Source organism: Poecilia latipinna, unplaced genomic scaffold, assembly GCF_001443285.1.
Source record: "Poecilia latipinna isolate Pla-1442-1.1 unplaced genomic scaffold, P_latipinna-1.0 Scaffold2729, whole genome shotgun sequence".
Classification (NCBI taxonomy): Eukaryota; Metazoa; Chordata; class Actinopteri; order Cyprinodontiformes; family Poeciliidae; genus Poecilia; species Poecilia latipinna.
This window is the reverse complement of record NW_015115345.1, coordinates 26,144-53,703: the sequence shown is the minus strand read 5'-3', so window position 1 is coordinate 53,703 and position 27,560 is coordinate 26,144. Positions and strand designations below refer to the sequence as shown.

General features: G+C 38.7%; 1 protein-coding gene across 1 annotated transcript in view; it reads left to right on the top strand.

The window, feature by feature from the left end:
* The window catches only part of atrnl1b (attractin-like 1b), a 70,706-nt gene that overhangs the window by 17,975 nt on the left and 25,171 nt on the right, over positions 1 to 27,560 (top strand). Inside the window, exons 9-24 of the mRNA XM_015021137.1 lie at positions 522 to 705; positions 798 to 952; positions 1,089 to 1,173; positions 2,213 to 2,427; positions 2,522 to 2,640; positions 2,928 to 3,060; positions 3,884 to 4,071; positions 5,672 to 5,885; positions 5,979 to 6,170; positions 10,864 to 11,097; positions 11,735 to 11,872; positions 14,199 to 14,292; positions 19,614 to 19,666; positions 21,541 to 21,635; positions 21,836 to 21,914; positions 24,880 to 25,037. Coding sequence (XP_014876623.1) covers positions 522 to 705; positions 798 to 952; positions 1,089 to 1,173; positions 2,213 to 2,427; positions 2,522 to 2,640; positions 2,928 to 3,060; positions 3,884 to 4,071; positions 5,672 to 5,885; positions 5,979 to 6,170; positions 10,864 to 11,097; positions 11,735 to 11,872; positions 14,199 to 14,292; positions 19,614 to 19,666; positions 21,541 to 21,635; positions 21,836 to 21,914; positions 24,880 to 25,037 — 2,336 coding nt within the window. The remainder of the gene's footprint in view (positions 1 to 521; positions 706 to 797; positions 953 to 1,088; positions 1,174 to 2,212; positions 2,428 to 2,521; positions 2,641 to 2,927; positions 3,061 to 3,883; positions 4,072 to 5,671; positions 5,886 to 5,978; positions 6,171 to 10,863; positions 11,098 to 11,734; positions 11,873 to 14,198; positions 14,293 to 19,613; positions 19,667 to 21,540; positions 21,636 to 21,835; positions 21,915 to 24,879; positions 25,038 to 27,560) is intronic.

The window sequence follows — 27,560 nt, the reverse complement described above, 5'->3', positions numbered from 1 at the left end:
ATGTGCAGTTCTAGGCACAGCCAAGATACTGGAGGAGAACCTGAAGCTCCCAGGCCTCTGGTAGAGGACCCGAGCTCTATTGCTTGCAATAGTAGGATTTACGGTTTTCAGTTAAATATTTACAGATTCCAAAGTTGAGTCAGACTGTTTGGAAAGCATCTGTCAACATCAATTAGTTGTTTTTTTTTTTTTCTTGAATTTGACTAGGCCATTTTATTGCAACACCATTTAGCCTCCAGTCAAGTCTTTTGCAGCTTAACAGATTTCTATCATTATTTCCCTATAATTATCTTCAGCAGTATTCCCATAAACTCTGACCAGCATTAACACAGCATGATGCTGCCATTGCCATGTTTCGCAGAAGGAAGGATGTACTTTTGGTGATGTGCAATGTGATTTTTTTATTTTTTTTTCTTACCAAAACATCGGTGACACTGTTTTGTAATCAGTGGTTTTGTTGAGTTTTTCCTGTCAGTAGATTCTTCTATCTCTTCAAAGCTTTCCATATGTTTTCTTTTCAGGATCCAAAGTGTGGTTGGTACCTGAGACAAAAGGTGCCGTCCCTCAAGGGGGTTACGGCCACAGCAGCACGTTTGACAGCTCCAGCAGCAGCGTCTACGTCCATGGAGGCTATAAAGCTCTCCCAGCCGGCAAGTACGGCCTTGTGGATGACCTCTACCGCTACGACGTGAACACAAGGACGTGGTAAATCATCATAATCGTGTGCAACACGGTGTGTGGCGGCGGCTTCTTGCCACAGCTGTCCCTGACACAGACTTGTCACGCGCATTTCGCAGGTTCATTCTGCGAGAAAGCGGCTTTCCACGGTACCTGCACTCTGCTGCGCTTCTCAGCGGCACTCTGCTCGTCTTCGGCGGCAACACGCATAATGACACATCACTCAGCAACGGGGCCAAGTGTTTCTCTGCTGACTTTCTTGCATACGACATCGGTATGTTGGAATATATTGAAAGAAATATTCTTATGAAGGTGAAGCTAACTTTTTGTATAATAATTTCTCTTAGTTTTAGGGAATGAGGAAAAAATGCTTCTGTTTATTGAAAATTGACCCAGTATTTATTCTTCAGCCTGTGACAAGTGGACAGTCCTCCCCAAACCAGACCTGCACAGGGACGTCAACCGCTTCGGCCACTCGGCTGTCGTTAGCAACGGGTACGTTTCTAAAACTCATGTAACTCAGTTTTCCTACATGGTCGACAGGGTTAGACGCGCCACAATATGTAATAATTGAATAAAATTGGGCTTTAAAATGTAATAAAACACAATTAAAACCACACTATGTTATAGCAGATGGAGATGTAAACTCCTTGAAAGCATTTGAATCATTTTGCCTTGAATGACATGAAGGTTAACACTAAGGGGTTGAAAAGATAACTAAACAACCAAAGGTTTGGCATTTATTGACCCCAGTTTCAGTTTAAATGCGTATAGGATCTACAAAATCATTTAATATAATGATTAAGATGAACACAAACACTTTGGTTGTTTATTACATTATTTGCCACATGATTACATTGTCATTTCTAAGAAAGAGCTTACGCATTCTGTAAAAATGTTATTACATAAGCGGAAGAATGTATTGCAAAATGCGTTCAAGGATTTTATTGGATTTTGCACAGATTATTACATAATGCGGTTTTAATTATGTTTTGCTACATTTTGAAGCCTGATTTTATTACATCATTACATATTGCAGGATTCTAGTATTTTTATGAAAAATCTTTTTTCCACCATCTGCCTGCCAATTTTTGTCCAACCATCCGATAAACCATCTATCCACCTATTTGTCCCTCACCCATCCATGCATTCATACTTATTAATTTGTGTCATTTTATCAATCTGTCCCTCCATCCATGTCTCTGTCCATACTTCTATTTATGCGTTTATGGATCAGCATATCTCTATTTTGAATTTCAAACCAGATAACCACAGAAAAATTGGCACAAAATTCAAAAATGAACTGTTGTCTTGAACACCCTATCTATAAAAGATAGCCTAAACAAAGTTTGTGCAACGTGAAAGCAAATTTTAAACTTTCTTAAGTTTAAATTAGCATGAAACATAATGTCAAGTGGCATGAAATCTCAGTGGAATGTTTTTAATGACTCTATTTTGGCCTTTGCTTGGGAAACTTGTTTGTGTCGGTTATCTTGGTGTATAATTAAATGAAGTGCTCTGTTTTCTCTGTCAGGTCTATGTATGTGTACGGAGGGTTTTCCAGCGTTTTGCTGAACGACGTGCTCGTGTATCGGCCTCCCAGCTGCCAGGCCTTTATGGCAGAGGATGGGTGTGTGAAAGCCGGGCCGGGGGTCCGCTGCATCTGGAGCAGAGGCCGCTGTGTCCCCTGGGAGCCCAGCATGGCCAACGGCAGCTTTTCTCCGGTACCTTTCTGCTCCTATAAAACAGGTAACGCCAACCAACAAACCACGCCTTATGTTCACAATATTTAGTCAGTTCAGGAAAAAACTCACTCCAAATAACTAATTTGTTTTCTTTACAGTGACAGTGGATGAATTGTGCTATAAGTTCTCGGACTGTGGGAGCTGCGCGGCAAACACCAAAGGCTGCCAGTGGTGCGATGACAAGAAGTGCATCTCCGCCTCCAGCAACTGCACCACTGTAAGTGTATCAACAGGGGGCAGCAAAGCACTTTTAATCCAGCTTGTTGAAACACACAACTTTTTTTTTTTCCTCCTCAAGATTTTCCAAACGGAACATGCAAGTTGTGAATATTTATAGCTGTTTACTAAGCCGTTCCCCTGTCCAATCCGCTACACGATGGCGGACACCGGATGATACTGTTGAACGAGTTAATTTCACCAAACAGATGCAGCCTTCCCTCATTTTATCTTGAAATTACAGCCACTCTTCTCCTCACCCTTGCCCTCTCTCTGCCCTGCTTCCAGGGCGTGAAGAACTTCACTGAGTGCCCGGTGCGCATCGAGCAGGTGTGCAGCAAGCTTGCCAACTGCAAGAGCTGCTCGCTGAATCTCAACTGTCAGTGGGAGCAGAATCACTCGCAGTGCCACTCTTTGCCTGGTAAGCCTGATAGTGGAGCATGAAGAACACTAATGCATGCATGGGATGCTGATCAGATATATTTTTTTTTTTCTCCCACATTTGAGTAAAGGATGTTTTCCTTGTTGGAAATTACAAATAGATCCGTTGACATTCTCTGCTAAATGCGTAATTTAGGAAGATACTCTACGAATTTGGCCGTCAGGGTTTGGCTCACGTAACTTGAATAAATAAATCTATCTGTGGAGGGAATGTTTTAAACACAGCAGAATGATTTTTATTTCTTATTTTTTGTAAACCTGTTTTTCAATCTGTCATCCTGATGTTGTTTATCAGCTTTGCCAGTGCATTTAGTTTACCTCTCAGCTACTTCCTCCCACCCAGCCCTGTTGTTGACATCGACGGCGACAGAATCTGAAGAAATGGCGCTGTCACTTTATCCGTAATTTTCAGCTCATGAAGAGTTGTCGCCTGAGGGGGACTGCGGTGGGAGCTGCAAATAATATCCGTTTAACATGTGTGTGTGCGTATTTGTCATGCATGAAAGAGACTTGCCGATCTCTCGCGCACACACACACACACACACACACACACACACACACACACACACACACACACACACACACACACACACACACACAAAGCCCTTCTAAGACCAATAGATGCAAATTAGAAAATTAAATATACAGCACACATTGAGACTTTAAATGTTGATTTTTTTTTTCCAGCCCCCCAACTTCACTAACTAAATGAAGCTCAACTTTTTCTGTGGACAAACGTTGAACTCGGATGATAGTAAAGCATCACAGTGAATGATAGTTTTGATTACATTTCTGTCTTCCAGCCCAGCAGTGCAGTGAGGGTTGGAGCCAGGTGGGCGACGCCTGTCTGAGGATCAACTCCAGCCGTGAGAGCTACGACAACGCCCAGCACTACTGCAAGAACCTCAATGGCAACATCGCCTCACTCACCACCTCCAAGCAAGTCGACTTTGTACTTGAGGAACTTAAAAAGCTTCAGCAGCAAGAGAAGGTAAAAAAAAAAAAAATCACAGTTTGGGTGAGAAAGATGATTCTCATAGTAATTTTGGACTTTTCTTTCAATATACAGTATAAAATATTGATTTTTTTTTAATCAAGAATTGGGTTGCGTACATTTTTATTTATTGTGGGCTGTTTCAAATCCACAAAGCCAAAATTATATATATACATACATGCATGCATGCACTGCCCCTGAGATTTACTTAAAAATCCATTAGCAGATTGCAACATGATCTCATGCTTTTGTTCTAATGAACAAGCTTCTTTTTCCCAGCAAGCTGTGATGCTAAGTCCACAAATTTTCAGTTGCAGAAGCTGAATGTCAGCCTGCAAGGTTTGATTGACTAGTTGCTGTTTTTAAAGAAAGGATTTGTTGATCATCCTGTCATCTCTCTGTCTACATTGTAAATATTTTGAAGCAGGTCTTCATTCCTTAGTCAACTCCGTTTCCGCCCATCTCTTCTGGTTTGAGATGAAGTTTATTGTTCTGCCCACTTTCGGCATTGCACCAGTTGAAATGGCGTGGGAGACTCACCTTGACTTCTCTAAATTTGCTTATTGTCATTGTAATCGATCTTTGTCCTAAAGCAGGGTAGTGGCTGCATCATGCTGAGATTCTATGCTGATCTTAGATCAATAGAAATTCCTCATTTTGTTAATTTTGTTTAAGAAAAATCAGCATGGTAATTTTTTTCCACTAATAAAATGGAATTTCAAATGGGTGTTTTTGAATTCCCAAAATGGACGACATTCACTCTAGCGGTGCACCAATTTCCTTAATTTTGGGTGATCAGTGATCGACTGATACTTGCATGAGAGACCAATTTTTTTCTTCCTCTCCATAGGTCTGAAAATGAGCCATTGTTCCTTTTTGCTCTCCAATAAGAGATCTGACAGGCTGGCCCACCTGGTCACGTCTAAACGTTTCATTTTTGAGAGCACTTTTTGATGTTTTTCTATAAAATGAGATTGGAACGTTGAAGGTGTATTGTGCCTATAACATCAGACAGTGACAGTTCTACAATAAAATTGGTATCGGTCAAACTCAGATTTGGCAGTATAAGTTTTCTTTTAAAGATCGGTGATCGGCCAGAAAACTTCGATCGGTGCACCGAATGTATAGACTTTTCATTATTTAATCTCTCAGTGTTATATTTTAAATCTCTTCTTTGCCAATGAAAATTTGGGCATTTTGCTAATTCTTTCTTCGACTTTACAGCAACATTTTCTTCCTTCAGCTGCAGAAGAGTTGCGAAACCCCACTAATGAGTTTGTCATGCATGTTGTATTCATGAGGATATAAATTGCAGTCTGTCTGCCTAGTTTCAAACTTTGCTGTTTTTTCCAACAGCAGAACCTTGATGTACTGTTCCACATTATTTTCCCATTACATTAAAAGCTGAATCCTGGAGGCAAATAAGTAATCATATCTGTGAAATTATGTTTAGCAGACCTTTAATGGCGTTTTTGCTTCCCAGGTGTAAATGGAGCAATTATTCCTATTTTTTATTTTTTTTTATAATAGCGTGACTGAACAGCATTTAGGATGTTTTTGTTTAAATATGCAGTAACTTTCAGCTCTGTTCCCACAGCGACTGTCTCCCTGGGTGGGCTTGAGGAAGATCAACGTGTCGTACTGGGGTTGGGAGGACATGTCCCCCTTCACCAATAGCAGCTTGCGCTGGCTGCCTGGAGAGCCCAGTGACTCTGGTTTTTGCGCCTACTTGGAGGAGCCTCAGGTTTCAGGCCTTCGGGCCAATCCGTGCACTGCGACCGCTCATGGCCTCATTTGTGAAAAAGCCACTGGTTAGTGACAAATATTGTCAGATACTTTGAAACTAAGTACGTTTTTACCTAAAATAAGTTTTCTTAAGGTCTCACTGTGTTGTATTTTTGCAGGGAACCCCAATCAGAGCAGTCGTGGGTCTTGTAAGAAGCCTTGCTCGCTGCACACAAACTGCGCCAACTGTACCAGCCAACCAATGGAGTGCATGTGGTGTGGCAGCACACGGCGCTGTGTGGACTCCAATGCATATGTGATCTCCTTCCCCTATGGCCAGTGTTTGGAGTGGCAGACTGCAGAGTGTATGGGTAAGTGTCTCACCATTCATTTAATCTAGGCGAGTCATCTTGGAAGTCTGACATTAATGCGAGGGACAGCAAGTTCTCCTAGATTGGCTTCTGTAATCGGTCGATATTCATCACAGAGAGAGAGAGAAGAGGTTACGGGGAAGAAAACGTCTTAAAGTGGAAGGTGTTTGATTCACAGGGAAAATCGCATTAGTTTCCTGTGATTGACTTTGGAAGCTGTTTTGGCTTTTAATGGTCGATTACTTTTGCATATAAACTCACGGCCAACTGCTGGTGTCCCTGCTGACTGCGCTTTAGATGGACTCCTTACCGTAAGATGCCTTTAAGTAGTCTTGTGTGATGAAATAGTGGCTGTAGTAGAATGGAAAGTAGGCAAAAGGGGATTTTTTTTTGGACACGATGAATGTTTTTGTTTTAACAAAGGTGAATGTTGTTTGTCTGTATTTGTGCTTTAAGTGGTGCAGAAAATGCAAAAACAGAGGATCAGTTTAAAGAGGTAAAGGGTTTCTGGTAAAAAAAAAAAAAAAAGACCAATGAAAATGTTGAGTGATGGAAAATTGAGTTTGACTAGTTTTAGAAATGTGGGTCAAAAAGGTTTATCATTGTTCCTCTACCACAATTTCTCATTTTGGAGAAATGCTGAAAGCACAGTAGCTTGGAGACCTATAAAACCAGCACCCTACCTAGGGATTTAAGAGCTTTGTTGTTGGCTGGTTTCATTCATGTCAGGTTTTGAGCAGAAATATTTCCTCAGACATTCTTGGATGCTTTAGTTTGATGTCACTGTTTTATTGCACAGTAGTTTAAAAAAATTTTTAATTAATGCAACTTTTTCACTGTTGCTTCTCAATACTCGTTATGCAAATTCTATACCCTCATCACTGATGAACTTGCCCTGAGATAGAATGGAGTAGATTAAAAGAAATAATTCCTAGATTGTTTAAAAACTAGATTAACAAGGTTATAAAATCTAAGACAGAACAAGCGAAGTCTTTTCTTAACCTTAACCATTTGTTCTTAGCCTCAGTTTAATAAATTTCTAAGCTATTAGCTCTTCGATTTTGATCAACAGGAACCAGTTCTTAAATCCAAACTCTTATTCTCTTCATGGTGGTGCTTTAAACTTGTTTCACAAACAAATAAGAGCATTTAATGAAACTTTAGTCTTACTCAGAGGTTACACACAAATAATCTACCAAAAGAAAAAACAATTAAAAGCAACAAGCCAGATTACATACCAGACACATACGAAGGAGAAAATACTTTTTGACTACCCAGCAGTAAGCTGTTTGGGAAGCTCCTTCACCTGAAGGTCGACAAAGCACTTTGCCTTGGTGCTGGTGTGTGATGTATGTATTATTTCCACCGTTGTGTCACATTGAGAAAAATCTCTGATCAGTTTAGCGAGTAACAAATTTAGGGAGCCCAGGAGTGCTGTCTCAAATTCATTTGTGTCTGCTGGTGTTGGGCAACACAGAGATTCTGTTTGCTGTGGATATTTGTCTTGAGGAATTAGTCTCTGTTGGCATGAAGGACAAGGAAGGTTGTTCTAAAAATTCCCTTTGTTTCTCCCTCATTCTGTTTGCCTGGGTGAAGTCGGAAAGCTGTTTCGATCTTGAATTTGTGTGCCTACTTTCTTTGTTCCTTCTTTAATTTGAGTGTGTGCTTTAATGTGTTGTTTAGGCTGGGTATTGTATATAAATGCATTCGAAACTACAAGTGCAGGAGAAAAATATGCAGCAGTGGCACAGATGATTACTGCGCTTTACAAGAGTATTTGGTGCTTTCAGTGGAGAAAATGCTCTTTTTGCAGATTACTTGGACAAGTAGTTATTTGTTTTTCACACACATGGAACTTTTTCCAACTGAAGAAATCCTTTTAACATGATTATGTGAAAATTGTGCTGCCCCCCCTCTCAGATCACAGTCGGTTAACTAAATGTAGTTTCTGCATCATCATGGATTCTGAACAACTGAATATACTGAAGTAAATTTCAAACATGCAAAGCCATATTGAGTTTATCTTGCCGCAGGATGGTTTCCCTCCTTCATTTTAGTGGAATGGTATTTGAGCGCTGCTTTCCTCCCCTAAAGTTAGCACTAAATGTTTGTTTTGTGCCGATTGCAAAATGGGAAAAAAAAACATTGTAATGAGAAACAACAGCTCTAAAGGAGCTACAGAGAAAAAGCTAATTATCCAAGTTGAAGTGCTGTGCTAATGCTACTATTATCTCTGTTTTGATATGACTTGTTGATATTTCCTGTAGCTTATTTCGGTGTGGTTCTATGAAAGTGCATGCAAATAAAACTTATAGAAGAAGTTCTCCAGAGAGTGTCATAAATTTGTTTACTTTTCTGAACATTTTTAAATTGAATAACTAGTGTTTTGGCTGCTCTCTACAAACCCTCAGGTAGCTCTGTGATCTCAACGAATGGAGGTGATTTCACACAGGCAGACCGTTGGGTCTCTACTTCTGTGTTTAAAAAATAAAAATAATGAAAAATATATAAATTTCTGATTGAAAGAAAATCAGACTCGGGCTCATCCAGTTAGAAAAACTATCAGGATTTATCAAGCATATAATTGAGTGATTCCAGTCAAGATTTTCTTGGTGCTGCAGGATATTGGGGAAAAATGACATTTTTTTTTCTTTAACTTTCTGATATATATATTGAAAAAATACAGGGCTTTTTATTTAATGACTTGAATAGCACCTTACTTGTTGTGAATATTACCAGTATGATTTTTGATTCTATTCTGTTTTATTCTTTTTTTGTTAGAGCTGCACAACATTAGAAAATCTTGAGCTGGAGATATATTCACAATATATTGCGGAGCCCTGATGTTTTGCTATGAAATATTGATGAAGGGAGAACCCATAATTCTAGGACTAATAAAATAACACATATAACTTACACATTTTTGCAAGTACAAAAACTAATGACTATTTTATTTCATTTTATAAATAATTGACTCTTCGTCACAAGGCAGTAAGGGTCTCCTAATAGTGTGGCTGACAGATATTAGACCAACAACCATTAAAGGGATTTGATTTTAGACAGGGACAGACTATTTTAAGATTTGGAGACCCCTAAATAAATGTATGCTCTCTGTGGTTGAATTGAAAGTTGTACAGCATAAATCACTCAGTCTGAGAATGTAATGTAACCAAAAGCAAGCATTTCTCTCTCTAACCAATAGAAAATTTCATAAGAAGCCATTTTTGCAAAGTTTACAGGCCGATTTTATTGTATCCAGAGGTTGTTATCTAATCTTTTTAAGACAATACATCATTTTGTGTTTGTTTTTTTCAGAGCCATCACATTTGATCTCTGTAAAAGGAGCTTTTTTGTGTTCCAACATGCTTTTATATTGTGGCAAAGCAAGAGTCCTCATCCAAACGTCTTCTGTTTTTTCCCAGAGCATTTTCCGCAGAAATCCTCCACTTATGGCCTGTCGTGAAAGCAAACTTAAATGGCCTTACTTTGTTCTGATTGCTCTTGTGTTGTCATGGTTTCACATCCATTAGCGGAATAGCTGGAGATTTGTTTGACATAAACTGAGGTAAAAGCACTCAATGTTTGTCGTCTTAAAATAGTGGTGGCATTTCTCCGCTGAGGTGTCTGTTGAGCGGCCGAGTGGTGGCTTTGAAAAGTTGTCAAGCAATCGAAGTGTCCTTAAGAGTCTCTTAGATGGCAGAACAGCGTTTCTCCTTCAGGTTTCTAAAGTTAGGGTAAAGTGCCACGATATGCAGCAGCACATTTAATCCCTTTTCTGAAACTTTGCTGAAATGTGAAAGTTTTAGTGTTTTCAGGCGCATTCTCATCTCATGCCTGTCTGTGGTTCGGACACCAACAGCCATTAAATGCTGAACATTGTGCTGTTTCTTATCCCCTTATCTCTTTCTGATCAGTTTTCTTAGTGCCTCACTCTATAACCGGCTTGTGTTTTTGTGTAAAGAACCTTCAATCTTCTGAAACTCCAGGTGTTAGAAATTTAGCGAGTAGGATCAGGTGTGTGGTAATAAAGGACATTCTGAAGCTGAATTTGTGTCAAATTAACATTTAAAATCTTTGTGTGTTTTATCACTTAATCAGGGCAAATATGATGTGCATTTATATTTGGCCATCTCCCTTTTTAGTCAATATTTTGTGCAATTTAAGTAGCGAGTCTTTTGGTTTAAGCATCTCCACAACGTTCTTCCTGACCCGCCCACTATGTTCCCCAGACTTCATGATTCTGTTCGTTGACTAATGTTCTCTAATTCACACTGAGGTTTGTGGTTGTAATGTTATTAACATGCATATAAGTTCAGGAAATATAAATACTTTACAAGACTGCTGTATATGAAAATCCATTGTTGAAAAAACACTCCAAAAACACAGTCTTACCAAGTAATCTTAGTTTTTGGAAATAATATCTTAGTGCACTTGAAATAAGACAAAACTAACTTACAAGTAACTTTTCAGCAAGATATAGGAGCTTGTTTAAGTAAATAATTCCTTAATATTGATGAATATTATTGTAATTGAAATCTGCCAATGGAACAAGTATTTCTTTAATATTAAGGAATTATTTACTTGCACTTTTAACTAGACCAAAAATGCTTCTTTTTGCACTGCAGTGAAGATCAATTACAGCAACGAGTTAAAGCATACCAAATAGTGAATTTGTGCTTCTTTTCCACCCCAGCTCAGAACTGTTCTGGACTGCGGACGTGCTCCCAGTGCTTGGACCAGCCAGAGTGTGGCTGGTGTGGGGACCCCAGCAGCACAGGGAAGGGCCTCTGCATGGAGGGGTCCTATCGGGGGCCCATGAAAAGAGTGGCAAGGCAAGGCCAGCAGAGCCAAACCCATGACATGAACCTGGAGCCCGCCAGCTGCCTCAACGATAAAGGCTTTGAGTGGGCCTTTATTAATTGCCCTGGTGAGTGAGCTGCACCCTGTGCCGTCCCGTTGAAGTTCTAGTGTATCTGCTGCATTATTGGGTATCGATTCTTGGCTTTTTGATTTTTGTTTGAAAACGATATCTCCACTCTGGAATCCTGTTTCAGCTGCAGAATGCAACTAATCCCTCCCTGGTGACTCTGTGCAACCTTATGCTACTATTTCCTTTTTAATGTGACCTCTTTGTTTGCTTCTTCACTATACATTAGCGGATGATGTTAATATACCCTTTTGAAAGTGGTAATTTGATCATCTAAATGGTGCTTGGTTGTTTTCTGCTGTAGATTATTGGAAAGCTTCACATTGAAGTGAAAGGCAATGACCTAATTTTCTAAAGTTTTTTTTTATTTTTTTTCCATTTGTAGATGTATCCAGAGGCCAATTAAAAGTTGTTCCAATAAAGCAAATTCCAAATGGCAGCACTGATTAAAAAATAATTAATATGACATTGCAGACACAAGTTGTCGACGGCACTAACAGGTTTCTACCATTTCTGGGGAGCAACAACAACCATAGCTGCAAAATCCCTAATCCCAAATCGACACCCACATGACACTCAGACAGGTGTGTTGAAAAGCATTTTCAGTACACCTTTCAACACTTCCTTTTCTCTTCAGCATGCCAGTGTAACGGCCACAGCACGTGTGTGAACGGCAGCGTGTGCGAGCAGTGTCGCAACCTCACCACCGGTCCACACTGTGAGACCTGCATGCCGGGTTACCACGGAGACCCGACCAATGGCGGCAAATGCCAGGGTGAGTGCTGCACCTCCCTTGACTTTATTTTGTGCTTCCAGTTGTAACCAGCGGACATAATCTGGACATGTTGCTACAACGTTGGGTCTGGTTTTGAAGCCAAACAAAGCATTTAAACTTTATTTAAAAAAAATAAATAAATAAGGTATGGGGTGGGATTATCTAAGCCAATTATAAACTGTCAATGGATTTCTCTCGGGTTGTGTTGTTTTGTGGAACATTTACATAATCCAACCCAATGTGGTGAACGTTTTTTATTCAAATGTCCAGAATGTTGCAAAATTGACTGAAACTTAAAACATTTCAGGTTGGAAATGTATGAAATCAAGGATTTGTAGGAAATCTGTTTTGCCAGTCATTTCTTTGCTTAAATTACTTTCATTAGAAAAATGTAAGTAATTTATGAGGTGAGATTTACACATTTTCACACTTTTCTAGCGTACACAATCAGGATACATGATAATTTTCATAGTAATCTAAAGTCACTTTGAAAATGGTGAGACAAGTTTCAACTAAAGCTCCCCATTTTCATTCCTTTACTGATTTCTTAGGTGTGGTGCTCAGTTGTTGCCTTGTTTGTAAGACTTCTTTATTCAGGTGAGGATAAAAGTAGATTTATATCTTAAGCCTGCTGCCATATGAAGAAAATTATTCTTCCGTCATTGCAAACTATACTTTCTACAGAGTCGCTGTTTTCACTGTAGATAATGATTATACTGTGTTCTCTACTAAACTTAAAGTGTTGAATGATTGCAGTCACACCAGAGGAGTTGGCACTAAGTCAGAGGAATAACAGTATAGCTCTCTGATGTCTTTCTGCATCTGTCAGCTGAATGAGTTGAACATTGGTTGAACTGTGGTTTTGCAGGTTCCTTGTAAAGATGAGATTTACATCCCCCTCATGTGTTTTGACATGAAATATAAAAAGAATTCCTGAGAAATTACACCCAGGCATTTGTTTGAAGTATGGGATGCAGGAGTCACGCACGCTCACATTCAAAAACATATCGCCGTGGGAGCTTTGTATCCCTAGAGACCATTTTCTGACGCATAATGTAAAGCTGCAAAGTGAGAATAAACAACAGAGCACCTTTAAAACTTTCTGGAATTTGTTCATTTTCCTCTGAAGTGAATCCAGACCTGTCACTGAAACCTGTCTATGAATCCACAGTTTAATTTCAACTGATGAAGCATTCCTTCCTCCCAAACAAAACATTAAAACACAAGATTTTACACACACACATTCCTCTTCAGACACTGAAATAATTTGCTCTTTTGAGTTGGTCCAGTTGGATTATTGTAGTATTTCTTATATATGAAAAAAGTTTTAAAATAGGCCATTTATTGAAGGTGCGCGTTATAATCAGGTGCGGAAAATATGGTACCTGCAACTCAAAGTCTTCTTAATATTTCAAAATCCATCAAGAATTTGGTCAGGATATTACTTACCATTACAAGCTAAGTGGCTCGATTATTGTGCCTTTTGTGATGTCATCAACCAAGATATGCTCAAAGCAGGAATATAATTTTTTTTCTTCAGCATTACTGTTACACATTTCTGTATTTTTGTGAAACCCTCCAGCAAAAATCTATACTATCCATATTTGTTGGTGGGGGAAAAAAAAAAAAAAAAACTCATCTGGATGGTATCTTTAAGTTGCAGTGTGTCAGTAAAAATACGTCGTAAAGCAAGAACTTAGACACTTGGTTAAATGCATTCCAGTCATGTGAAATATTTATAAGCACCATGTTAGAATTTGGGAATGGAGGTAGAAGGCCCACTGACCCCTCAGTAATCCGTCTTCTCAGTGTTTTGAACTCAGTGAACTAAAATAAAGGGGTCTCTTATTTTCCTTCAAATGCTAAGCTAAAAGCCTGCCTCTGCCAAAGCACTTTAGCAGCCAGTCCACCCACCTATTGCTGCACCTTTTACATTCCTCACACATACGGAGTCTCAAACATACACAGCTGGGGGGGAAGGTGTGTGGGGAAGGTTCTCAATTGTCTGTTAGATCTTTAAAGTTCACCCAATCTTTTAGGAAAGGCTTTTGTTTACCGTCGCTCCTGGATCAATATCAATTTCCGTCGTGTGTTTGATGCAACAGCAAGAATCCGGGGCCTAGCTTAGCACAAACAGCCCAAGAAAAGAACAATTGTGAAGGCTGTAGGAATGATGGGATGTGAATTCTCTCTCAGGTGTTTTCAGTTCAAACATTAGTAACAACTTATTGTTGATGGAGTATTCTATTCATGGATGTGTTCTCTCCCTTTTCATGCTCGTTCTTATCAATCTTTCCCCCACATCTGTTCTTGTTACCTGTTCCAGCTTGTAAGTGCAACGGTCACGCAAACGTATGCCAGGTGTTAACGGGCAAGTGCTTCTGCACCACCAAGGGGATCAAAGGAGACCAGTGCCAGCTGTGAGTACAATGAACTCAGTAAAAATCTGAATCTAAACAAACACTCTGGTTTATTTCTCCAGTTTTTGAAACCCCATGTCCTGGTTTTGGCCAAAATAAGCCTCACTTTTTCCTATGAACATCAACTCAGTATCAGGGTAAAAAAAAAACAAAGACAGGCTGACAATATTTTCCCAAAAAGCTTAAAACAAAACACTTGTTTCTGTTTTTAGAGAATATTGATAAAGAAAAAAGGTTATAATTGAAATTTTGCTCAGTAAGTTACAAATGGAGAAACAGGTATACTATTTTTGCATTTTATTTCAAGAAATAAATGTAAAAAATATCTTTTATTTGATATTTTCCTATATTCTTAAGCTTGTTTCCATAACCTTTATTGACACTAGCCGTTTGCACGTCATTACTCCACTCTGCCATGAAAGACGTCAAAACAACCAATGATCGTTAAGTCCTGTGAAGCTTTTCTGTATGCAGATTGTTGATAGCCTAATATCACTTTTATTTAGTTAATTTCATTCTAAAAATGGTTTTAGCTCAGTAAGGGCTCTGTGCGATCAGCTGCACAAACAGACCAAGTTGCAAACCCAAACTTGTCATTTTATCGTAAATCTTTCGATGAGGAAAGATTACGGAATTGGATAGCAGTTGCCAGTGTTTTTTAGTTTTCGTTACCGTGGTCTTTGAGCCACAACTAGGTGTGCTGCATCCACAGGCTTGAACAAATAGAAGAAATGTTAGCAAAACCAACTTGGGGAAAATAATCGCAGTTGCTCCGTTCAGTTTTGCCGTCCCTCGCTTCCGACGTCCATCAAGGCATCTTGCGGGATAAATTGATATAGTTAGAAATGGTCAATATAGGAAAAAAAGAAACATTTCTTTTTCCACTAAATATTGAGAGTAATAATAAGGATCTAATCTATCCTTCTGCTCTTTTAGCCTCTATTAACAAACCTGCTGGATTTGAGAAAATAGGTGGTTATGTTGTACAAATTCCTAATAAAATATGATATACTCTCAAGTCGTTTTGTAATTTCCTTTAAAATTTTAATAAACTTGTTTCACAGCGACTGCTTCCTCACATGCAGTTTGACTTTGTTTCTCCTATAAATAGTTGATAATGGCTCACCACAGGTACGCAGGAAGAGCCTTTCTGAAATGCAATTTTCATAGAAGGTTATATTATCCGTTTACAATCTGAACAGACTGAAATTGGCATTGACAGAACAAAGTTCTTTAAAAAACAGATGAAAAATCACCTTTAAAAAAACTGAAAAAAACAAAATAAAAACCTCAGTTTTAGAGAAATAAGCTTCTTACTTAACCATAATATTAGATAAGAAAATGAATAATTTAATATTCTGTATTAGTATATTCAGGTCAGAAACAAATCTATCCGTAAGGTATAAGTAAACAGCTGTTTGCGCATCAAATAAAATCAACAGGATCTCATTTTGAGACGGTCTGACTGCCAGTCGCCCTGCTTCAATCACACAATGAGATTCGTGTGTGATTAATTCAGTCGGGGTGATTCATGGCTCTCATGACGTGGTGTCGAGCGTTGATGTCCTGTGAGCCAGCCCTGTTTCCTCATATGGAGTCTTGGATGCGGTGATGCTGCGGATTTGATGGTGGGGGGTGGAAACGACGAAGGAATCGGTTGCATTATCGCCCAGAAAGTCCACATCCAGGGTGATTTCTGCTGATCCGGTGGATTCCAGCTGTGTGGGTGGGTCGTTTCCTCTAAGCCTTGTTTTTACAGCTGTAAGCAGGATAATGCAATAAGAGTTATGGATGGGTCACTGGAAGAGCTGAACAAGCATTCATGCTTTTTAACATGAAACGGTTTTCTTCTCAGTTATTTTGTGCAAAGGCTGCCAATACCTGGCTGGAAATAAAATCTCATGCACTATCCTGTATTTCTATTTTTTTATTTTTACACTTATTTAGTTGCATATTTGACTCTGACCTTTTAAACTTTTGTTGTTTTTTTTGCATTGTAATGAGATATGCGTTATAAAAAAAAGTCACAATTTTTCTTTTCTGAAAGAATTCTTGAGTCAGAAAGTTCTATGCAAATTTAGAGCTTCTTCTAAATTTGCATAGAAGAAGCTGCCACAGCTTTTAAACTGTGTTTCAATATTTTGGCATTCAGGGAGGAAACAGTGACTGGGCCAAAGACGAGGCATGAACTATTTGTGAATAATGTGAAAGCATCACTATATCTGCTGATATGCAACGCTGATGTGCAATACTGACGTTGCCATTTATTTTTAAATCTAAAATGCTTACACCTGTCTGATAGAACCTGAACAAAGTTATTTGACAGTTCTTACAGTCCTTGTAGCATAAATGTATTAAAACACTAAGTGTTTTCTTCAGTTCTATTTTAATTAAGGTAAGATGTTGCATTAATTAAAGGAAAAATGAACAGTTTCACAATCTTTGGGGTCATTAATCATACTCTATTTTATTGGCCAAATTTTGACTTGACTTGTGGTTGGAGGGGCTGATCAAATTCATTTCAAGGACACACAAAAGGCAACCAGGCCACATTTTAGGCACCATTTCAGCAGTAATAAACAATATGTTACATTATTTTAGTAGCTTAGCATATCGTACTGTCCTCTCAGTCTGGCTCATGTCTAACGAAACCAAGGTAGATCCTAGTATTTCTTCAAAATATTGTTAAAATGACCAAGATCTGCATGCAATGTTATTGCCCAGTTCTTTAAATAAATTATTTTAATCCGACTAAACTTTAAACTTGTAAAATGCTTGAACAACAAACAGAATCATTAAATCTTGCTTTGTGGTTTCTAACGTTCTATGTTATTATTGGTGTTGAGGCAAACCCTGAAGTATTGAAGGTAATGAAGAGGGGCTGCAGGAGAGGAAGACCTCTGTGAATCCTCATTGCGTTCTGTCAACTGTAATACTGAACATATAGCACTTTGCACAATCGACAAAGTGCCACATTGATTTCTTCTTCCAGAAAATACAGTCCAGTGCAGTGATTAGCAGACTGAACCACAAGGCTGCAAAGTGCACAAAGAACACACATGCAGGCTTCCACCTGTGCTTACACTGAAGCCACGGCTGCTATTAAGACTTGAAATAATAGCTGTACTAATGAAGCAAAGAGTGCATTAGTGCAGAATAATAATTGTTTCGAGGGTGGAAAAAATAATGATTTTGTCTATGCGGCATTACGACGATCAGTCATCAGGAAAGTTTTTCTCCTTTTTGCTCATTTAGATGGATACTTTAATCAGAAAAATTTCTCATGCAGGAGGCAGCGGCGGTAACGAACGCTTCTGTGCCCGCCGTAGCCTGCGTTTATAGGTTGCACGGGCACAGACAAAGGTTCACGCTGAGTCTAGATCACATTAAGATACAGCAAAGGGGGATTGCCTGAAGTTTGGACGCGTGCATGGTTGCATGCCGGTGTAGATTAAATTAAGATACTGAATGAGTCGAGGAGCTGAATTATACTGATGAGCAAGTGGGTGTGTGGATTTTGCCCTCTAAATGCCAGGAAGTTTAAATACTTAACGACGTTCCCTAAGCTTCCTGTAGCCTGTGGCAGCATTTGTCCTTCATCCCTTTTTTTTTTTTGTCGTAGGGAACAAAACATTCTGCCTGTTTAGCATCAAGCAGCGAGAACAGCAAAAACTATTCAAGTTCCAGAAAGATTCATCGTGCGAAAGAAGTGGAGTCTTTAGAAGTGACGCAAATCTCCCCCGAGCTTTCCTGAAGTGTTGCCGAATTATTTTAAGAACTGGAGTCGATCATTTTACAATGTAACGCCGCTTCACAGCCGCCTCCTCCTCCTCATCATCATCATCATCATTGGCGGCGTTGTCGTCTCTCAGTCGGCTTCCCTCCCGCCCTCCGCTGTCCTCTCCAACTCCTCACCAGCACCTCTGATTTTTCACATTCTAACAAGTTTAATTAGTCGTCTGAAACATGAAATAACTGCGAAGCATAGTTGGTGCGATGAGAGAGGTAATTTTTAGAACCACTTTCACTTTCTTTGTACAGTTCCAGCTCATATAGGATAATACTTTGGAGAAAGACTTCGCTTCACAATGAATTGTTGAGAGTTCAGGGCATAAACAACCGAGATTCAGAGCGGAGAGACGCATTTAAATAAGATAAAGGGCAATGCAGTCCAGTGAACATGGCCATATGCTTGGATTGATTAGAGCGCTTTGGAAAGCCATGAGGTTGATAAAACACACTAATGTGCACACATATTCTCAGAACCGTTGACATCCCACTGTGGATATAAACAAATTATTTTTACTTGGCAGCTCTTCATATTTAAAGTTGGCCTGTTTTGGCTGAGTCCAGAATTTAACTAACTGCAGCTGTTTGAGCAAACGGCATCACTGCTGAGGACATTTTATTTTAATAAAGTAATAATAATCTTCCAATTTGGATTCTACCTTTCTACCACTCTCCAAAATTAAGCATAATAAATCTATTAAACCCAGAAGATAATGATGGTTTTTGCTTTGTTTTTATCCAAAGAAATAGGTGTTTGGCTGTAGGAAACGATGCTTCCTAAAGCATCGTTTCCTGTCTATCTACTATCTACTATAGTTATCACTGCAGCTTTTCCTTAGTAAAAACACTGACATTTGTCTCACGATTCCCAATTTATATTTGGATTTAATCCTGATATAAAGTTACAACACATAGATACCAAGAAGGATATGTTTCCATTAGACCTTTGATTATTTTTTTATAACGCATCACCATCTCACTTCTGGAAATTGCAGCCAAGAATGAACCAGATTTGGTCCAGAACTTTCTTCCTTCAATCTCTTATAATTTCTTTAAACATTTCTCACAAAGTCAAACGCCTTAAAATATATCCACAGAAGATTAGGCGTCGTTTTATATAGTGTATGCCTACATCTAGTCTCACCTGTTTCCAAGACATTTCTTTGATTATTTTCAACCCACTTTCCAATGTCTGCGTTGTATTTTGCCTCTTAATCAAGTGAGAACTGATGTTGAAATGATTTTTTTCAGTACCACGTTTTTTGTTTTGCAATCGGGGGGAGATGAACTGTGATTCTCATCACTGTTTAAATTTAATGAAAGTTGAGGGGAAAAAAAAAGTCTGTTCCATCAGCTGTCAGATTGTTTCCTTTATGTCAGAAGTTTAAGAGGCCTGATGAGGTGCCAACAGCAGGAGCTAATGCGCTGGCACTTGGCATACACCGCACCTGATAAGAGGCGTTGTTTTTTGCTCTCAATCTGTTAGCGCTCATCTTCATCTGCTTCTCTCTATCCTGTATTCTTTGCTGCAGATGTGACTCAGAAAACCGTTACCTTGGCAATCCACTCAGAGGAACCTGTTACTGTGAGTAATTCTCTAATTCTCCACTGGACGCACACACACGCGCACACATTCATGTTTTATGGGTTATTCTCTCGTTGCTTCCCACTTCTCTGCTCGCACTCTTCCGCTCCGGGCAGATGGCTCATCTTAACACTTTGGCACCAGGGGCGCTTGTTCGATGACAGAATGACTTGTCGTGAAAATGTCAAGTGCATCACAGGGAGTGAGTGATTGAGCTAATCAAGGAGACGGAGGAGTCAAAATTCTCCTCTTGTCTACTCACTCAATCTCACACCTATTCATTTATTCATTTAGAAAGGTAAAGAAACGATAGCATAACTTTTAAGTAGGAAGAGTATCTATGGAGGTGAACGATGCACATGTCTGCTTCAGTTCCTGCTCATGCTGCTGTCTGTGTTTATTTGCATGACGGGGTGTCCTTCACAGCGCCGCAGCAGTACTTTGTGATTTGTTATGTCTTTTAGCACTCCGCTACTGACTTCAGAGCCTTTGCCAAGGCTTTGTCCCTTTTAAAATGTCATAGCCTGACAACAGGCTCATTGAGGAGGAGGAGGACACAGGAAACTAGAAGCCCAGAGCCTGTTTTAACCTCTGGACACCACTGGAGCTCCTTGAGCTTTGTTATTCTGCTTTGTAAACACGACACTCCCTGCAGTCAAAAAGGCCATTGAGCACAGATTTAACATAGCATGCTCAGGGTGACAGTGGTCAGCTTTGTCTCAGGGTTTGTTAGTGAGCTCTCCCTCTTATGGATTGCTTTGTGTTAAGTTTTGGAGCATGCTGACTGATAATCCTACCTTGTCCCCATAAAAGACTTACTAGCCAGACTCATGTATTTAAAGGAGTAACTGAAAATTCAGTTTAATGCGTTTGTCTTGGAGATAAATAGATGGACTTGGCATTTACAATAACGTGAAGGTTATCTCAGTTAAATTCACAGTAACTCTGAATACATTTGACATCATCAGTAAGTTTCACTAAATTCATACTACGTTAATATTGACTTTACAGCAAAAATAATACTTCTGACTACAAATTTTATTTCTACTTGAACTAAGCACGTTTCTTTGTCAACTATATTATGTCAAACATCAAGTGCAGTTTAATATGATGAATTAGATTTGTGATGCGCCATGACAAAACCAGAAACAAATCGCCAAAGCAGAAACGGGGGGGAAAAATATCACCTCATACTTAAAAAAAAACAGTTTCAGAGATTTTAAAATGGTGAACTTTATGTTTGAATTCAACTTGTTTACTGAGTAAATCTGAGCCATTTCATTGGGTGGAGAAGCGCACAGTTAATTAAATTCTCCACTTGGGGCACTGTTGTGCATCCATAAACTTTCTCCAGAGTGCAATGCATGGATGGATACTTTAGCAGCAGAAAGAGAATAGCAGAACATTAGAATAATTAGACATCTCTGAAGCTAACAGATCTATAGTTCTTAGATGACAAAATCTATCATAAAGATACAGGTGAAAAAAAAAGAAAAACACTCCAGGATATGATCGGAGGCATTCATATTTGCAGGAATACTTTTTTGTTTCTCATGTGATGAGCTTCACAACTTCTGTTCTCTGTAGAACAGGTTTATAAGACATGGACTGCAGAGCTTTTTGTGAGATGTATTCAAGACTTGCAGTGCAATATGATGAATCGGGTATGGGAACAGTTTGTTAGTGTCAGTATTCAAAAAGGCTTTGCTATTTTTTTTTTTTTATTTCTTTGTGTTTCACATTCATTAGGAAACTTAGAATATACACTTTCAGAATTTGTAAATGACTCAAAACGCTCCCAGGCAGACTTGTTCCTATGTTTTTTTCCCCCTGGCCAATCATATTTATATTTCTTACGTTCGTCTTTTCAATAGATAATCTCCTGATTGACTACCAGTTCACATTCAGCCTCATCCAGGAGGATGACAAGCATTACACCGCCATTAACTTCATGGCCTCACCTGAGCAGGTAACATCTTTAAGAGCAGATCTCATATTTGTAGTTGTTTAGCTCTCCATCAAATATCTTTATTAGAAATTATCATAGTTAGTTGTTGATGTTTGGCTTTTCTAAAATAAAATTTTGACATGCTGTTTTTTTTTTTTTTTGCTGTTGTGCATATTGTCTCTCTGACAAAATCTCCCTGGATTTATGTTTTTCATTTTAAGGCAAACAAGAACTTAGACATGTCCATCAATGCATCAAACAACTTTAACCTCAACATCACGTGGTCCGTGGGCTCAACAGGTGCGTTTGTGCTTGCGTCATTTTTGTTATTTCCTGCAAACTAAAATTAAGTAAACAAAATAGTTCCAGTCCTATTAGTTTGAATTTAATCATCAGTCAATTTAAACAAGTATGATAGGTTGTTAGCTGTAGCTAAATTAATTTTAGTATTTTTTTCTGAGGCGCATTCAACAGTAGATTTTGCAAATAATAGTTACCTAACAGATATGTGGCATTTTGCTGAACGGTCACTGGAACACTATCAATTATTTCCTATTTGCACATAATTGTGCAGACTGTATATCTTTAGTTTAGCTTGGGTCATTAAATTGAGCTAATTTCACCTGAAACAATTCACATTGAATGAAATACATGTATGAAGTATAGTTAAAGGGCACACACGACCAGGTTTACAACCTTTATTTTCATTTTGATTTGGCTTGTCACCTTTGGTAGCAACATTTATTTCCATGGTCATTTTTTCAGTAAAAAGAAAAAAAAACACACAAGGCAGGAGGTTATGGAAATTAGAATGGAAGCTAAAATACCGATCAAAGAAGTTTAGAATCTATCATACATTTGGCTCAGACACGGAGAAAAGAATGACTTTCTGCTGTAGTTATTGTCAACTTGAGGGAAGATTTTTGGACAGAATTATTGATTTTGATCTATAATAAAGCAATCCTCTGACAGGTACAAACATTTTGATCAGATGTCTCGACAGAGCACACGCAAAAACCATAAGGCTGAAACAAAATATATATATTTTTTTACCCGAGAAACTTTATGCTCACAAACGACAGTTATCTTAACATCACCTAGTTGCCAACTCAGTGCTTGAGCTACCTGTAATGTCGGTGCTGTGTCCTCCTCTCTCAATTTGGGTTGTTCCTTATTTAGATCTTATTATATAGTCGTTCCATTGTCATGGAGAATAAAAAAGTAATTTTTTCATTTTTCACTTTTTGAGTTATTTCTGTGTTCTCAACAAGTGGAGACAGACCTGTCTGACATATTCCTGTTAAAAGAGGGGTTGTTTTTGACCAGGAAAAAAAAAGTCTGTTTTCTGTTTACAGACTCGGACTGTGGGAGTCTGGGGTTCCAGACAACATGCCATCACTCTCTAAATGAAAGTGCAATTCCATTTAGAGATACACGGTTTCCAAAAGTCTGTTTCAGAAATGGGCTTCTTAAAATTTTTATGTTTAAAAAAAAAAAAGAAAAAAAAAAGAAAAGGCTTTAAAGCTTTGAATATTTTCAAGTTTTCTGTTTCTACTCTGTCATTTGCCCTATAAAGTAGTTTAGTTCAGAGTTCTTGGTTTTTAGGATTCTCACTGTATGGGATTTTGTTGATTTTTGCATTACAGCAAACATATAATTGGATATTTTAAAGCAGAAGCAACAAAACCAAATGTTAAACCTCCTCTGTTGGCATTTACACTGTCCCTGCTGCTGTTGGTCCCCTGAGGAAAGACACCCAAGGACACTGCAGTTGTCCGGTGCCACTGTTTATCTCCCGCCTTCCCTTTCTTCCTCCCAAGTCGTCTGGCGCTCTCTCTCCGTTCCTTCAACACTGACATTTTCTCCCCACTAAAACATCCCACATGCTTCTCCTCGCCAACCTTAACTTTTCCAGTGCGCCGTCGTTAATATTTGAATTTGAGTCCCCACTTCTCCCCGGCACAGATGTTTTGTCTCAGAAGGAATAGAAGCCTCTTCACAATTGAGAAGAGCAAGAGGCACCTTTAGTTGGTGGGGGGAAAGAAGGTGTGGGGGGGTGATTTCAATTAAGATAAACATGCTCACGTAGCTACACTCAAGCTGTCATTTTCAGTGCTTTGTTTCAGAGCTGTGGATTGGAATATCAATGCTGAGAAAGCACTGACATGAAGAAGCAAAAGAAATGATTTGGAACATTAAAACAGATGGAAAATGGTCTATTTTTACCCCTTTTCTATTAAAAATTGCTTCTAATTTTAAGAAGGGCAATGCAGTGCTCGCCCAGAAACAATATTACTCACATTCAAACAATAGGAACTGTTTCATACATGAAGTCTGGATGTATTTGGTGCCTTACCAGAAATCTGTGAATATTAAATGGGGAATTTGGGGCATCGCATTATGCATAAAGAAGTGGGATCATGAGTTCAGAAAAGGGATGTTTGTCGTTCGTATAAAATATAATTGTAAAGATCAGAACTTGAGGACCCGAAATTTCAGTCAGACACAGAATAAAAGTTAAGTACTTTAATTAGGGATGGGGTAAAGGAGAGGCAGCCAATAGAGTTCCTTTCAGAGGGTCGGGCAGAGAACGATGGTCAGGGCACAGAAAAAGGTTCCAAACGATCACAGGCAGACTAAATCCAAGGGCGAGGCAAGAGGCAGTAGTCGGAAGGCAGAAACAGGGTCAGGTCCAGGAAACAGAGGCCAGAGGAGAATCCAATGAGGGCTAGGCAAGGCAGGGAAATCCGAGGGGCAGAAAAGTGTTCAGATCGTGGTCAGGTCAGGAAGGAACGCTGGATATCTACTCACACGGTGGCTTTCAAAAATCTGGCACAGTCTGCCCTCCTGAGAGCTGAATATAACTGCTGGTGACCAGGTGGGAGACATGAGCCTGATTGCGCTTCAGCGCAGCAGCATGCAGGGGAACCAGATAAGCTTGGTGCGAGGTGAGTGCAAAGGAGGAGAACATGGCAGGCAGACGGGCCAGAAACATTACAATAATAGGCATATGTAATTCTACAATACTGTGTTTTTTGTTTTTTTTTAACAACAGCAAAGTTAAATGCAGTTAAGAAATAATGATAATTGCACATGAGTGCTCTCCTGTTGTTTGAAATGGACAAATAAACTCGTTAATGCATTTATAATAACATGTTGCAGCTAAAGCACCTCCATCTCGACGTGTAAGCTTGTTTTATTTTTTATTTTTTTATATTAAAAGCTAAATGGCTTTGTACTGAAAATTAACACTTTGTTTCAACAGCTGGGACCATTTCTGGAGAGGAGGTTCCCATTGTGTCCAAAACGAACATTAAGGACTACAGGGACAGTTTCTCCTGTGAAAAGTTCACCTTCAGAAGCAACCCTAACATCACCTTCTACGTGTACGTCAGTAACTTCTCATGGCCCATCAAGATCCAGGTAACAACAAACGCCTGACGGCTGAATCCGGAGTAGATTTTCTGTGATAAACAATCTTATTTTTAGATGCTGTCTAGCGTTCTATGCTTTCTTCGAAAACATGAGTCAGAGGATTTGATTGTAGGACAGGTCTTGAATTAACACTGGAAAAATAGTGTTTATCCTCTCCAAATGTCTTGGGGTTGCATAAAAACCTGTGACAGCGTGGCAGACAAAACGATTAATACCGAATGCCATCCACTTAGGCAGGCCCCTAAGGTCCAATTAGAGCAAAGTTTCTTCAAGGGGAGTTCTGTCAGGTTTGCAAACCCCAAACGTCTGCATAAATGTAAGGAGATAAAGAAAGTCTTAAACAATTAGACTGTAAAAAATCCACTTTATCTGCTTTTGGGAAGCAATCCAACATTACCCAAAGTGAGTTGCCAAATTATCATAATATTCAGGATCAGCGTCTAATTATGAATTAAAATTAGAGACAGCTTTTTGTAAGCAGTGTGAAGTAAACAAATTAACAATTTAAGGACCTTAGAAACAGATTTATTTGTGCTTGTTGAGCTAAGATGTTGCAAAAGATTTTTTTTAAAGGGAAATACACATATAGAAATAGATTAAATTTATTATCTTCAACTTTACAGTCCAAGACATACACATTGAGTAATGATGGATGTAATGATAAATGTTGCAATTTAGTATGTTGAAATATATTAGTCCTGGCTATAAACCAATAAAAAGTAAAAGAAAAAAAACTTAAAATATAAATATTTATGGCTAAATAATAGTCAATTCGATATAAAATTTGGAGAATTTGAAACATGTATGTTATATAAGAACTACTTTATCCAAAAGTTGTTGCAGCTAAACTAAGCAGGTTTCTAATAAATTATCAAACATGATGTTTAATCAATTTATTGCATTGTATTTATCTACCTTTGTGTTTTGCAAATTTTTAAAATTTTAAGATTTTGATTCACCAACGTAATTTACATTGGTAGACAAATTATATCATTGAGGCACTCTGATCAAATTTATGTCACCACATGCAGCAGGTTATTTGAAACGCATCAAAATGATCAACCTGTTCTCAAGAAACCCTTCTGCTGTTACTAACCGTCTTTGTTTAAGCAAGACAGGAAGGCTTTTGCTGAGAAATACGATAGTTCGAGATAGGAGTAGTGATTACTAATAATAGCACACAGTGCCCGTTTTGTTAATTAGCCCCACTCCCCCATATTGATTTTTATATCCTGTCGCACCACATCGCATGGTAGATGAGTGGACCACCTTGAGGTAATAACATCTTCGGGGATGGTCCATCTGTGGAGGTGGCCCAGTAATAGTTTTCTATTAAATTTCCTGGCCGACAGTCACTTACTTATTATGGACCGAGCCCACGCCATAAAAGCAAATAGCTTCTATTACAGGATAAGGCTTCTTTCCTGGTTGGGCTTCGTGATGCTGGACTGATTCTGGAGGCCCGTTTGAAATCTGGAAGAGATTAGTCTTTGTTTTTTAAGGTCTAAGCATTTAAAATAAGCTGTTTTTAATGTGAATTGGGATGGACAGAGATTTTTCAGTGACATCATTTGACATTTGCTTTCAGGGTTATTGGATGATCTGATTAATTTTAAGGATTCTCCAAGACTGGAGAATTATAGAAAGTGGGAAAAAATGTAGAAACATTTTTGTATTCCATATCCTTATTTCCTTCTATCCATCCATTTTCCTTTTCTCTTTCCTTCTGTCATTAGATCTTCATCTGTTCTAACTTTCTTCCTCTGGCTTTTGCACGTTTCATTTTCAAATGTTCAAAGCCTGTCAAGTATCTGCCATAATTGTATTGGAAAATTAAAACACTGATTTTGCCATCACAGATATTTGGGAACCATGTGCTTTTACGCACCATTCGTCTAGTTTTCAAATAAAATGAATGACTGAGATGAACAGATTGAAATTAAATTAACCCTACATATATTGCTTTGAGTTGTATAAGCACAGAACAGAGGAGTCCCACTTATTAAAAAGCCAGACAATCATTTGTGGCTTTCACATTAGCCGTGTCAGTGAGCATCGCATCTCAGATCAGCGCTTCTCATCTTCTTGTTAATAACGTAGAGAGAAGTCAAAGGTGAACAAAGTTTAAGAGGGTAATGGACTTTTCCAAGAACAGTTTAGTACAATAAAGATTCTCATCCTAAATAAGAGCCCTCCTCCATCTCACTGTTAATGAAAAACACACAAATATCTAGTTTGTTGCTTTTCGGCGGCTCATTGTTATAGAAAATATAAATTAGTGATGCCGTTATTGGTTGCTGGTAAACGGTCTCTGTTTAAACAACCTGTGGTTACCTCTATTTTTTCCCATCAACTTTTTTCAAAATTGCAATTCAGAGCAACAAATGTGACGCAAATGGTCCACCTCTGAAAGCAAAATTGTGCTCCATTACCCAGCACTACATGTTGCCAATCAGAGGCTGAATACAGCTGCAGATGACATTGTTTTTGTGGTTCTAAATGCTTTCGGGG